The sequence below is a fragment of the Bos grunniens genome, chromosome 4 (genome assembly GCF_055505025.1).
Source record: "Bos grunniens cultivar Pamir isolate PY7600 chromosome 4, Bosgru_T2T1.0, whole genome shotgun sequence".
Lineage (NCBI taxonomy): Eukaryota > Metazoa > Chordata > Mammalia > Artiodactyla > Bovidae > Bos > Bos grunniens.
Window position 1 is genome coordinate 76370771 of NC_141168.1, and position 13925 is coordinate 76384695.

General features: G+C 41.3%; 1 protein-coding gene across 2 annotated transcripts in view; it reads right to left on the reverse strand.

Moving 5' to 3' along the window:
- The window catches only part of GSAP (gamma-secretase activating protein), a 101466-nt gene continuing 87541 nt past the window's right edge, over positions 1 to 13925 (reverse strand). Inside the window, exons 27-31 of one of the 2 annotated variants that reach the window (XM_086397077.1) lie at positions 6312 to 6431; positions 5418 to 5479; positions 3787 to 3888; positions 3516 to 3615; positions 1 to 3093 (exon numbers count right to left, since the gene is read on the reverse strand). In XM_086397077.1, coding sequence (XP_086253203.1) covers positions 3002 to 3093; positions 3516 to 3615; positions 3787 to 3888; positions 5418 to 5479; positions 6312 to 6431 — 476 coding nt within the window. In that variant the 3' untranslated portion in view covers positions 1 to 3001. The remainder of the gene's footprint in view (positions 3094 to 3515; positions 3616 to 3786; positions 3889 to 5417; positions 5480 to 6311; positions 6432 to 13925) is intronic. The other variant, XR_015162724.1, reaches the window with a different exon arrangement.

The window sequence follows — 13925 nt, forward strand, 5'->3', positions numbered from 1 at the left end:
TACAGAAATTGGCAGTGGTCTTTATTACAGCAAGAAAAGGAGATCCTGCTCAATATACTCATTTTAAAGAGAAAGAAAAAATGGTTTAAAAGAAAAATATCCCAAGTATCACAGGGGCATAACTCATTTTGTTAAGTAAATAGCTATACTGGAAGTTGATGTTGATAAATCTAAACTGAAAAGCAGTAAGGGACCTTGACTTTTTTAAAGTGACATTATAAGTGATTCTGTTTACAAATAAAGAATCCTTTTGTGCAAAACATTCATGCTGTATTTTACCTTTCTTAAAACTAGATTCTCCACAACATTTTAGGCAAATATACTTGTGATTACTTTCTTCTGATGCCAGATCTTTCAAAATTTCAATGAAAATATTTATAACTCTGCATGTGAAAGAGTTGGAACTGAGGCCAGTTTCACTTATTTCATTACTCTATATTGTATTGCACCCAAATATACTTTCATGATTCTGTTTACTTTCTCATATAAAAATACACAAGTAGATTTGAAGCCTGTGGTTTTTCCACTCGTTAATATGCTCAAACTACTGTCATTTCATATTTATATCAGTTACGAATTTAATTTCTCTACTCTGGGAGTGAGAAATATCACATTTGTTTGTTTTGCTAAATCAAACAAAATCTGTGCCAAGCCCCCACCTGATAGACTGGATCTACATTGAGACTGAATCTCCTCCTCAGTCTAGGAGTCCTGAACCTACCTGACTGCTTTGTGAAATCATTAAAGAGCAATTCCTTGGGAGTGCCTATAAGTGATGCTGTATAAGCTGTGGTTAATGCCAGAAAATACTGCATACTTACACATAGCTGCTGTGCTGTAGGATCAGTAATTAGGGATTCAAAAAACAAACACATAAGAGGTTTAACAATATCAAAAGGAAAAATAATTTGTAAAAATCAGAAAGGTTTGAATGCTTAAATATTACAACAATGCTACAGGTCTGGAGAGTGAGATACCACTGTGCACTGGAGTGGCCAGGGATCGATCACTCAGATGCAACTTTTTATCTGGCCCTTAAGCATAAATAAGATTTTAATAAGTGGAGGGGAATTCCAGGTGGGGAAATAACCTGAGCAAGACTTGGAAGTAAGAAGACAAAAGCCGTGCTCCAGGCCCAGTAAGCCAGCGTGGTATGAAGGGACACTAGTACTAGGGAAGTGTATGAGGCCAGGATGTTGGAGGTCTTACATGTCAAGGAGTTTGGAATTTACCCTGTAGTAAATGCCAAGTGCTTGAAGGATTATGAGGAAAGTGGTGATAGGATCAAACTAGTGTTTATCTCTGGAGAAGGCAATGGCACCCCACTCCAGTACTCTTGCCTGGAAAATCCCATGGATGGAGGAGCCTGGTAGGCTCCAGTTCATGGGGTCACTAAGAGTCGGGCACGACTGGGCGACTTCACTTTCACTCTTCACTTTCCTGCATTGGAGAAGGAAATGGCAACCCACTCCAGTGTTCTTGCCTGGAGAATCCCAGGGACAGAGGAGCCTGGTGGGCTGCCGTCTATGGGGTCGCACAGAGTCGGACACGACTGAAGCGACTTAGCAGCAGCAGTGTTTATCTCAAATATGCGTCAGATGAATTAGACCAGAAAGCAACAGAAACAAACCTGGTGAGAAAGGGAAAGTGTAGGGAATGAAAAATAGTGACCTTATCAGGAGGAAAAATCAGCACCGCCTCGCTGATATGGCTCCAAGATTTTGAGCCTCAGTGACCGTGAAAGATTTAACCAAAACGGGAAATTCTGTAGGAAAGGATAATTTTTAGAATACAATGATGATTTTAGAAAAGCTTAATTATTATACCAGCTAGTGATGTTTGTAATCATTAAAATTTTACAAGTTCACTGAGGGAACAAAAAAAGGGCCATGGGCTTTTTTACAGGAAGCAGCTATATTATGGTCAGAATGTCACTGCAGAAGAGAAAGGGGAAAAAAAGAAAAGTGGGAGAACTCATTAGGCTTCATGGGGTTTGGGGAACATGTTCATGGACTCATGATTCTTGACAGGAATGCAAAGGCAAAGTTCAAAGAACAAAGGAGGCAGGCTAAAACTTTCAGTGTTTTTTTTAAACGATGCTGCTGCTGCTGCTGCTAAGTCACTTCAGTCGTGTCCGACTCTGTGCAACCCAATAGACAGCAGCCCACTAGGCTCCTCTGTCCCTGGGATTCTCCAGGCAAGAATTCTGGAGTGGGTTGCCATTTCCTTCTCCAATGCATGAAAGTGAAAAGTGAAAGTGAAGTCGCTCAGTCGTGCCAGACTCTTAGCAACCCCAGGCTCCTCCGTCCATGGGATTTTCCAGGCAAGAGTACTGGAGTGGGGTGCCATCGCCTTCTCCTTTTAAAATGATGAGGTATGGCTAAATCAAACTTCTATAAATATAAAAAAAAACTCTTTACAATATTAAATACAGTTTCATCTGAACCTTCACAAAGACAAATCCTACTCTATGTATGTTCAAATTGTTGTATTCTACAAATTATTCTGTACTGGAATTAATATATCTCACTTTGTTTAAATTTAGTTTTTTAAAAAAGTATCCTCTTTCCAATAGAGTTTTTCTGCAACTTTTAATTTTTCTGCTTGTCACATACTCAATGACACATCTAATTTTTGTTTTTCTAAGCACTGTTCCTACATTTTTGAAGCATATTTTATTTCAGAGTATAACAGAAGCTAACTTTTGGCCTATGAGAGTACTAGGAAGATCAGTCACTTGGAAGAACTTACACCATTGCATACCTCCTTGGACAGGTTGTCATTTCTCTACACTTGACTGTTCATCTGCTGTTCAAAATGGGATAAAGCACAATGGTTTAGTTCTAGCTGAACAAAGTATTATTAAACTGACCTTCAGAGGGCTCAACAAGGTGCTCTGACTTTGGTTACCAATATAAAATATCGCTAAAGAATTCTCAATGAGAATGGAGCTAATAAGCAAGATTAAAATATTGGAAGCAGATATAACTGTATTTTCTCTTTATAATCCTAAAAGCATTGCGGTGTGTTTCAGAGCTGCTTCCTCTACAAATTTTGCATCCACATTGTCATGTCCTTCAAAAGCATACAGAGCTGAAAGAAAAAACAGAGAAAAGAGTTACTATGAGGTCATAGAACATTTATAATATGGTGCCTACAACTCACTGAAATCATAGTTATTTTATATCCTAGTAAAACGTATTATTCTGAGAATGTGTTGTTAAAATTTATTAATCTTCAGCACCAAGAAAGGCCATTCACACAAACCAAATGGGTTATAACTCTTAATTTTTTTAAAACCTGAAAGGTGGTTATTCCCTTGGTAATTTCTGTAGTAATTTCTTGGTAATTTACAGGTAGTAAACTGTATATTGCTAATTAAAACCAAATGCAGTAAGATCCTACTTACCAGTAAGGGACATTTTGGCAAGAAAAGGGTACACAGAAGTAAATAGAGACTGATGGATGTATCAAGGGAAAACAGGCAAATTCTGAGAAACAGAGGAGTGACTTACCTGGATTGGAGGACTCGATGTCTGTCAGGATGTGAATGAAGTAGTTCAGAGGCAGAAATTCTACACTGAATGACGACTTGTCCATTACAGAACTCCAGGGCTAAAAGGGAAACAGCTGTAAAATCAGTTGATTCTCCAAAAAAGCATGAACTTAAAGTGGTAAGAACTATAAATTGCTGTCCATACTTCAGCACCAAGAAAGGCCATTCATAAAATGGACAAAGAAGCTCCAAAAAAACATATAGCAGGGCTCCGCTCCACACAGACTCACCTGTTTGTTGTAGTTCTGAAGCAGTCGCTTTACATGGTTCCGGGAAATTATATTAGAACTAACAGGATGATCCCAAAGTCGACAGATCTTCTGACCTGTAAGCTATTTTTGCAAATTAAAAAAATATGTAGAGGAGGATTTTTAGGGCAGTGAAAATACTCTGTATATACTACAATGAGAGATATCTCCTTATACATTTGTCCAAACTCACAGAATGACCAACACCAAGCATGAACCCTGATGTTATCTATGGACTTCGATGATTATGATGTGTTAGTGTGGGTTCATCCATTGTAGAAGATGGACCATTCTGGTGGGGGCTGTTGATAATGAGAGAGGTCGTGCATGTGTGGGGACAGGGGGTATATAGGAATCTCTGTACCTTCCACACTAAAAAAATTTAAGTCAGTAATTAAAAATATGGAAAAAGAGAGAGAGGAACCTATAGCTCTCAGCAATAAATAAATTTATCTTATATCTATTCATAATTTTACAAGCTGTATTCCAGCTAGTTAGTCTAAAAGATGTCATCTTTATAGTTAATGATCTTGGAGAAAGGCCATTTCCTATGAGGTATGCTTCTGAATTTTGAATAAATACTCCCTTAAACGCAACTCTGTGGAAAGCAATTTGTGCACTGATGTTGCCGAACTCTTTTTTTTTTTTAAATGGAGTTCATCTGTTACTCTTCAAAACTGAGTATGTGCATGCCAACCCTAAGTGATATTTTAATATGAAGCTAAAGGTTATAGGCATGTACTCTGAAAATGTCTTGCCCCAAAATTTCAATTCCCTAAGAGTATAAGGGGGAAAAAAAAACATGTTCAGAAACCAAACTAAATGTTCAGAGATATTCCCCAGAGAGATCTAGCCATGGAAAATATGCTTTGTTTTCTATTCTTGCCTTTGCTTCGGTAAGCCTGTGAAGGTGGGAAGACGTTACAAAGCAAGATGATGAGGTCCTGAAAGGCATCAGACACCCCTTGGTGGGAGGATCATGCTAGAGATATGAGTGTTTAAGGTATGTAAACAGCACAGAGCTGGCCAAGGCTCTCGGGGCCAGGAAGTCCACAGAGTTAGAGGCTCTGAAGACCTTGCAGTGGGATTTCTTAATTTCACAGCATTTCTGACTCAGAGAGCTAATATCCTCCACAAAAACAAGCAGTGCCTGTTTAACCCTTTCGCTCATGTTTCTCATCTTTCCTTCAACCCGGGAATGTTTTCCTGCCATGGCAGGAACAACAGTGGGAGGAAATACAGTTCCAGAACCTTCTGACCTCACCTGTATTTAAATTTATCAGTTTAAATGCCAAAAGCATGTGTTTCCCTTCTGTCTCCCCTCAGACTCACAGATGTAAATATTACTGTGGTTTCCTAAGAGGAGAAAATGGTTAAGCATTCTATGTGGTCTGTGCCAAGAAGCACACACACAGCCAGAGGGGCAAGTACTCGGTAGGCCCAGCGGGGGCAGCAGACAGAGCGGTGGGGATGGATGGGATTTCTTGGAAAAGGCTGCAGCGTGAAAAATTCAATTGACTTCAACCCAAAAGCAAGTAAATGCTCTTCTTGCGAGAAAAAATTGAAGAAAGTACATGCCAAGGCTTAGAAAATAAAGTATACTTCAGGTTTACCGGAGGAAGCCGCATAATGATGCTGAATTTTAGTTTTTCATTTTTCTCTGTATTGTCCAGATCTACAAGAAAGTTAGAAATTGGCAAACAAAACAAAACAAAACAAAAAGAAAACAAAACAAAACAGAAATCTCCGTTTTAATACCTGAGCAAGTTAATATTTCAGTGCTTCATCCTGATAACACATGTCTCAACCTTGTTTTCCAAGATAAGTCTAACAACGCTATGAAAATATTAGTTTGTGTCTCTATGAATAAAAAAGGGATTTCTTAATGAAGCCGCTGCTATATATCATGGAACAGGGTTCTGAAACAGGCTGCTAGTCACAAAAGCAATTTTGCTAACTTAAAACAGAAGGCACCTTGAGGAATGGCAAATACTTCAATATATATTAACAAAACTCATCTATAAAATACAACAGTCAAATAATTTGATAGTTATTATATTATAGACCTTTTTTCAAGTTCAAATTCCCATAGGTACTGTATCTCTCATTTTTCCTTGCATTCCAAGTCTTACTTTGAGAGGACAGAGTTAATCAGCTGAAAGCAAGCCATTTTATGAGATTTTTCTTGAGAAACAAGCCTTCAGTCTCCTATCCTCAAGTACTCTCATGTACAGAAAAGGAGTCTAATAGTTGTGTGTGGATTGAGAAGCCCTTGAAGGGCTAAGGCACATTGGCCCAAGGGTGATTATGGGAAACGAACTGCACTCAGCAGGCCCAGCTGTGGAATCATGGAGCCCATCTTCAGCTATAGACTGAAGCCAGAACATTAAACTGTGTGTGGGCCCTTCTGAGTGTGGCAGGGCCTGGAGTGACCACACAGTCGCACACCCACAAAGGCAGCCCTGGGGGTGCTGGGGGCTGGGATAAGGCAAACTCAGAGGCCTTACCTTTCATGAGCCTTGTGACAGCTGATTCTGTGAGAAGTAATACTCCATGATCAATGTAATGCAACAGGTTATGCAAAGGCAGACAGCGGACGCCAAGGATCATGTGCAGAGTGTGAAAACCTGGGAAGAGAGATCCAGGATGATAAACATGGTCAGTCAGCATCTCCAGCCTCCCAGAGGAAATGAGTCTGGTGATGGCAGTAAAGCACTCAGCTCCCCGCTTGCTGCCTAGAGTCAAATAAATGCTTCTTGAAGACCCTTGAAGATAAGGTCCAAGGTTCCTTCTTTGTATTATCACAACTAAGTATGGTATATAGTAAGTTCCCAGTGAACATGTATTCCCTCCACCTTGTACATCTTCCTAGGCCAAAGTGAAGAAGAGTGCATAAAAATGGACTTTTTTTTATACAGTTCTTTTATATAGTTTTTTTTAATACTTTTAATAGGTCTATAATTCAATGGTAAAATTGCAAAATAGAAAAATTAACAGAAGAGCTTCAAACTCCACATGCCCAGGCTAAGGCTGATGGCCAGGGACCATTTTATTGAAGGGGAAAATATTTGGACCAGAAGGGAATGCTTTTTAGGACTAATCTCTGGGTATGACCTGGAGAAAGGCTTTTGGGGTCTCCTTGAACTAAGTCATAGAAAAGAAAAACTAAAATGATATGGTTAGATAGCAAACCTATAGGAATTCAGTAAAAAGGCACTCTTTAAGTCTCATGGGCAGGACTACCCTAGTTCTCACAAAGCTAGAGCTCTAAGTCCACTATTAACACTAACCCAGACACACAACATCCATGGGAGAAGAAGATATCAGACTGGAAGAGAACCAGAAAAGCCCTCTTGGATGTCAGGTGAGAGGTGCTTTGAAGGGCTGATGCCATTCCTGACAGCGGAAATGCTGTGAGAGAACGTCAGACTGGAGAAGCAGCAAAAGCCCTGTGGGTCTGAGTAAAGAGAGGCCAGAATTATGCTGTGCTGCTTACTAGATACAGGTAAGTAAGCCTTTCTGGTCTTTGTCTCTTCATCCCTCAAATAGACTCACCAGCACCTTTGCCGCAGGGCTGCTGTGAGAACTCGAGCCAGGTCTATGAAGAGCCTGGCACGTGGTCCAACAACCGTGACTAGTACCAGACACGTTCTGAGGTCTTTCATCTACGTACAGGCTCACTTGGTTCTCATATAACACCACGGGGTGGGTACTGCGCGATCCTTATTTTATAAATTGGGAAACCAAGATTCACAGGAGCTAAGAAAACTTCCCAGGATCATACAAATAGGAAGTGGCAGAGAGGACATTTGAACCCAGGCTGTAGCATTTTAGTCTAGGCTTTTAACCATGTTATCTTGCCTCAATAACTGGCATTAATGGAATAATATGAGCAGAGGCTCAAAGGTGAGAAAGTATGTGGCACATTTAGGAAAGAGGTAAGGCTGGAAAGGTTAATTTATTCAATCAACAGGCAAAGGGGTTGGGTGTGCAGTGATGAGAACAGGCATGACTGCTGCTCCCATCCACTTTCCAGTCTAAAGGGAAGACTGACAATCAAATAATCACAAAATAAATATACACTTTTTTGATGACCAGTTCTACGACGGAAAAGTAAAGGGTGCTCTGAATGTAGGTGTCAGGGATTGAATGCTGAATGACAGCAAGGAATCTGTCATCTGGTAAACTCTGGAGAGGCACTGGAAGCTTTTGAGCAGGATGGTTGGAGGTTCTGAATTTTACTTTCGGAATATTAACATAGCAATACGCAAAGAATGGGCTTCCCTGATGGCTCAGCAGGTAAAGAATCTGCCTGCAGTGCAGGAGACACAGAAGATAGGGGTTCTATCTCTGGGTCAGGAAGATCCCCTGGAGAAGGAAATGGCAACCCACTCCGGTATTCTTACTTGGGAAATTCCATGGACAGAGTAGCCTGGTGGACTACAGTCCATGGGGTCACAAAGAGTCGGACACTCTCTGCAGGCAAAGAATGGACAGGAGTGACAGTTTGCTACCACCAGAGGAATGAAGGCCTGCTGGGAGGCCAGGGCATGAACCTGTGCAGGAGGGATCGCGGACACTGATAGTGACAGGGAGGGAAGGGACTGGAGGGGCAATGTGATATGAACTGGCTTGGAAACTGATTAGATGTGGGTGGGGAATGACGAAGATTCACTGACTACCCTGAAAGGCACACATGACGAAGACATGATGGCCAAAGACAGCTGGGATTTGGATTCAGAGAGGTCGTAGAGCTTCTTTCTCCAAGCACATGAATCACGAGCAGAGGGAGACTTGAGTCCCATCACTGGCAACACTGAGGTCAGATAAAGTTCAGACTCTGCCCGCAAGCAAATGTTAATGGGCTGACAATGGGATGAATCTTCCAAATGCCCTGATTCAAAAAAAAAAAAAGATTCTACTAGCTAATTAGAAACATGAGATTTTTCAAATGGATTTGGACAGTCTTCCCAAGATTAAAAAAGTTATGAGATTATTTCTGAAACAGAGTTTATAATAGGCTACTGATCTTATAGTTCTCTGGATTCAAAATCCCTCTCTAGCCCCACATCCATGTCCTAAAGATCCCTGATGCCCTTTCATCCTCTTTCCCAAGGGCACAGTCCCAAATTCAACAGCCCGTTCTTGGCTTCCGCTCAGCATGTCAGCTTTAAGCAACAGAGCAAACTGGGCAGAAGAAGGCATCAGTTCCAAAAGAGAGAATTCTTCCGCCAGCCAACCCTAGTACTCATCCTCTAGGACTCTGGGCCTTCTCCAGGCAGTAAGGGGAACACAGGTCCCTTTTATATTGTAAATGCTCCAGCTCTAAACTATGACTTCCCTTCTGTGGGCCCCATTCACTTTTTGATCTTTAATTCCAGTAACATGTTCCTATGCTTGGAACTCAAACAGTTCTCATTAGTCCAGGGGGCCTGGAAAGCAAGCTCATTTACATATGAACGCACAAAAAGTAACCTGCATTTACACACACACACAATCCAGTGCCACTTCATATTAGAGAAGCATTTCAGAGAAAAAGAGAAAGAGAAACTGCTCTTCCTTACTTGATCCATGGACACCAGCCATTTAAGTCTTACTCATGATAATTCTCAGTCACTATGGGTAACGTTTTTCTGTTTTCTGTTGTTATCCATCTCTGTGAAGAAATGCAACGTTCCGTAGAAAGTGCATTTTTATGATCTCCCAGATAGAATATTATCCCCAGTGAGTCAGTTTTATTTATATATAAAAGGAGCTTAGATATCCATGGTGAACATTCCTCTACCAGGTCTATTGTGTTAAAGACAAGCATTTAAGAATTTAAGCCTGAAAACCATACATAACTTTCATGAAATCCTTTCATTCTTTCTAGAGGGTACTTCACAATTCATATTCCATTTAAAACCTGCCATTCTTCTCATGAACCGTCACTTTCAGATCCCTACAAAGTCACAAGAAACTCCTTTTGTGCCTCCACTACAAGCAGATCTTGTAAGATAAGGTGTATGGATAGAGAAAGTATAATGGATTCCAGACTGTATCAGATACTTCACAAATGCTAAGAAGCTGAGATGTGCTGTGGGGATTTTCTGCACCCATAAATAGCCAATGTTTCAATATCAACTAATTCAACTGGATTTAGTTGAATTCAAGAGGCAGCACAGAATAGTAGTTAGAAGCATAGATTTTAGAGCCAAACTCCCTGGATTTGAGTGCTGCTCTGTTGCTTAATAGCTATGTGACTTTAGGCAAGTTAATTCCTTTCTGTGCCTCAATTTCACCATCTATAAGATAGGAATAATATTAAATGGAACTGTATGAAAGTGCCATCTTTGTTGGTCAAAAGCTGATTACATAGAAATAATTTAATGTGGTTCAATTTAAGCTCTTATCACTTAGCATCATTATGAAAATTAAATATGCTAATTTATGTAAAGTACTTAAAACAATACCTGGCACAAAAATGGATACCATATACAGTCAGTGGAAAATGAATGCACAAAGGAGCAAATTAATGAGGAATGGATGGGTAGATGTATAGGAAAGAACAAATTAAATAAAATTGGCTAATACCCCACACCCAAGGAGTGGTGGCTGCGCGGGCGCAGGAGGGCCTAGAGAAGCTACTCCATGTTCAAGGTTAGGAGGGGCGGTGGTGAGGAGATACCCCTCATCCAAGGTAAGGAGCAGCGTCTGTGCTTTGCTGGAACAGCCATGAAGAGATACCCCAAGTCCAAGGTAACAGAAACCCAAGTAAGACAGTAGGTATTGCAAGAGGGCATCAGAGGGCAGACACACTGAAACCATAATCACAGAAAACTAGTCAATCTAATCACACGGACCACAGCCTTGTCTAACTCAATGAAACTAAGCCTTACCCTGTGGGGCCACCCAAGACCGGCGGGTCATGGTGGAGAGGTCTGACAGAATGTGGTCCAATGGAGAAGGGAATGGCAAACCACTTCAGTATTCTGACCTTGAGAACCCCATGAACAGTATGAAAAGGCAAAATGATAGGATACTGAAAGAGGAACTCCCCAGGTCGGTAGGTCCCCAATATGCTACTGGAGATCAGTGGAGAAATAACTCCAGAAAGAATGAAGGGATGGAGCCAAAGCAAAAACAATACCCAGTTGTGGATGTGACTGGTGATAGAAGCAAGGTCCAGTGCTGTAAAGAGCAATATTGCATAGGAACCTGGAATGTTAGGTCCATGAATCAAGGCAAATTGGAAGTTGTCAAACAGGAGATGGCAAGAGTGAACGTCGACATTCTAGCAATCAGCGAACTCAAATGGACTGGAATGGGTGAATTTAACTCAGATGACCATTATATCTACTACTATGGGCAGGAATCCCTTAGAAGAAATGGAGTAGCCATCATGGTCAACAAAAGAGTCCAAAATGCAGCACTTGGATGCAGTCTCAGAAACGACAGAATGATCTCTGTTCGTTTCCAAGGCAAACCATTCAATATCACAGTAATCCAAGTCTATGCCCCAACCAGTAACACTGAAGAAGCTGAAGTTGAATGGTTCTATGAAGACCTACAAGACCTTTTAGAACTAACACTCAAAAAAGATGTCCTTTTCATTATAGGGGACTGGAATGCAAAAGTAGGAAGTCAAGAAACACCTGGGGTAACAGGCAAATTTGGTCTTGGAATATGGAATGAAGCAGGACAAAGGCCAATAGAGTTTTGCCAGGAGAACACACTGGTCATGCAAACACCCTCTTCCAACAACACAAGAGAAGACTCTACACATGGACATCACCAGATGGTCAACACCGAAATCAGATTGATTATATTCCTTGCAGCCAAAGATGGAGAAGCTCTATAGAGTCAGCAAAAACAAGACCGGGAGCTGACTGTGCCTCAGATCATGAACTCCTTATTGCCAAATTCAGACTTAAATTGAAGAAAGTAGGGAAAACCACTAGACCATTCAGGTATGACCTAAATCAAATCCCTTCTGATTATACAGTGAAAGTGAGAAATAGATTTAAGAGACTAGATCTGATAGATAGACTGCCTGATGAACTATGGACTGAGGTTCATGACATTGTACAGGAGACAGGGATCAAGACCATCCCCATGGAAAAGAAATGCAAAAAAGCAAAATGGCTGTCTGGGGAGGCCTTACGAATAGCTATGAAAAGAACAGAAGCGAAAAGCAAAGGAGAAAAGGAAAGATATAAGCATTTGAATGCAGAGTTCCAAAGAATAGCAAGAAGAGATAAAGAAAGCCTTCCTCAGCGATCAATGCAAAGAAATAGAGGAAAACAACAGAATGGGAAAGACTAGAGATCTCTTCAAGAAAATTAGAGATACCAAGGGAACATTTCATGCAAAGATGGGCTCGATAAAGGACAGCAATGGTATGGACCTAACAGAAGCAGAAGATATTAAGAAGAGGTGGCAAGAACACACAGAAGAACTGTACAAAAAAGATCTTCATAACCCAGATAATCACGATGGTGTGATCACTGACCTAGAGCCAGACATTCTGGAATGTGAAGTCAAGTGGGCCTTAGAAAGCATCACTACGAACAAAGCTAGTGGAGGTGATGGAATTCCAGTTGAGCTCTTTCAAGTCCTGACAGATGATGCTGTGAAGGTGCTGCACTCAATATGCCAGCAAATTTGGGAAACTCAGCGGTGGCCACAGGACTGGAGAAGGTCAGTTTTCATTCCAATCCCAAATAAAGGCAATGCCAAAGAATGCTCAAACTACCACACAATTGCACTCATCTCACACGTTAGTAAAGTAATTTTCAAAATTCTCCAAGCCAGGCTTCAGCAAGATGTGAACCGTGAACTTCCTGATGTTCAAGCAGGTTTTAGAAAAGGCAGAGGAACCAGAGATCAAATTGCCAACATCCGCTGGATCATAGAAAAAGCAAGAGAGTTCCAGAAAAACATCTATTTCTGCTTTATTGACTATGCCAAAGCCTTTGACTGTGTGGATCACAATAAACTGTGGAAAATTCTTTAAGAGATGGGAATACCAGACCACCTGACCTGCCTCTTGAGGAACCTATATGCAGGTCAGGAGGCAACAATTAGAACTGGACATGGAACAACAGACTGGTTCCAAATAGGAAAAGGAGTACGTCAAGGCTGTATATTGTCACCCTGCTTATTTAACTTATATGCAGAATACATCATGAGAAATGCTGGGCTGGAAGAAGCACAAGCTGGAATCAAGATTTCCAAGAGAAATATCAATAACCTCAGATCTGCAGATGACACCACCCTTATGGCAGAAAGTGAAGAGGAACTCAAAAGCCTCTTGATGAAAGTGAAGGAGGAGAGTGAAAAAGTTGGCTTAAAGCTCAACATTCAGAAAACGAAGATCATGGCATCCGGTCCCATCACTTCATGGGAAATAGATGGGGAAACAGTGGAAACAGTGTCAGACTTTATTTTGGGGGGCTCCAAAATCACTGCAGATGGTGACTGCAGCCATGGAATTAAAAGATGCTTACTCCTTGGAAGGAAAGTTACGACCAACCTAGATAGCATATTCAAAAGCAGAGACATTACTTTGCCAATAAAGGTCCGTCTAGTCAAGGCTATGGTTTTTCCTGTGGTCATGTATGGATGTGAGAGTTGGACTGTGAAGAAAGCTGAGCGCCAAAGAATTGATGCTTTTGAACTGTGGTGTTGGAGAAGACTCTTGAGAGTCCCTTGGACTGCAAGGAGATCCAACCAGTCCATTCTAAAAGAGATCAGCCCTGGGATTTCTTTGGAAGGAATGATGCTAAATAGCTGAAATTCCAGTACTTTGGCCACCTCACGCAAAGAGTTGACTCAGTGGAAAAGAGTCTGATGCTGGGAGGGATTGGGGGCAGGAGGAGAAGGGGACGACAGAGGATGAGATGGCTGGATGGCATCACCGACTCGACGGATGTGAGTATGAGTGAACTCCGGGAGTTGGTGATGGAGAGGGAGGCCTGGCGTGCTGCAGTTCATGGGGTCGCAAAGAGTCGGACACTACTGAGTGACTTCACTTTCACTTTTCACTTTCATGCATTGGAGAAGGAAATGGTAACCCACTCCAGTGTTATTGTCTGGAGAACCCCAGGGACCAGGGAGCCTGGTGGGCTGTTGTCTATGGG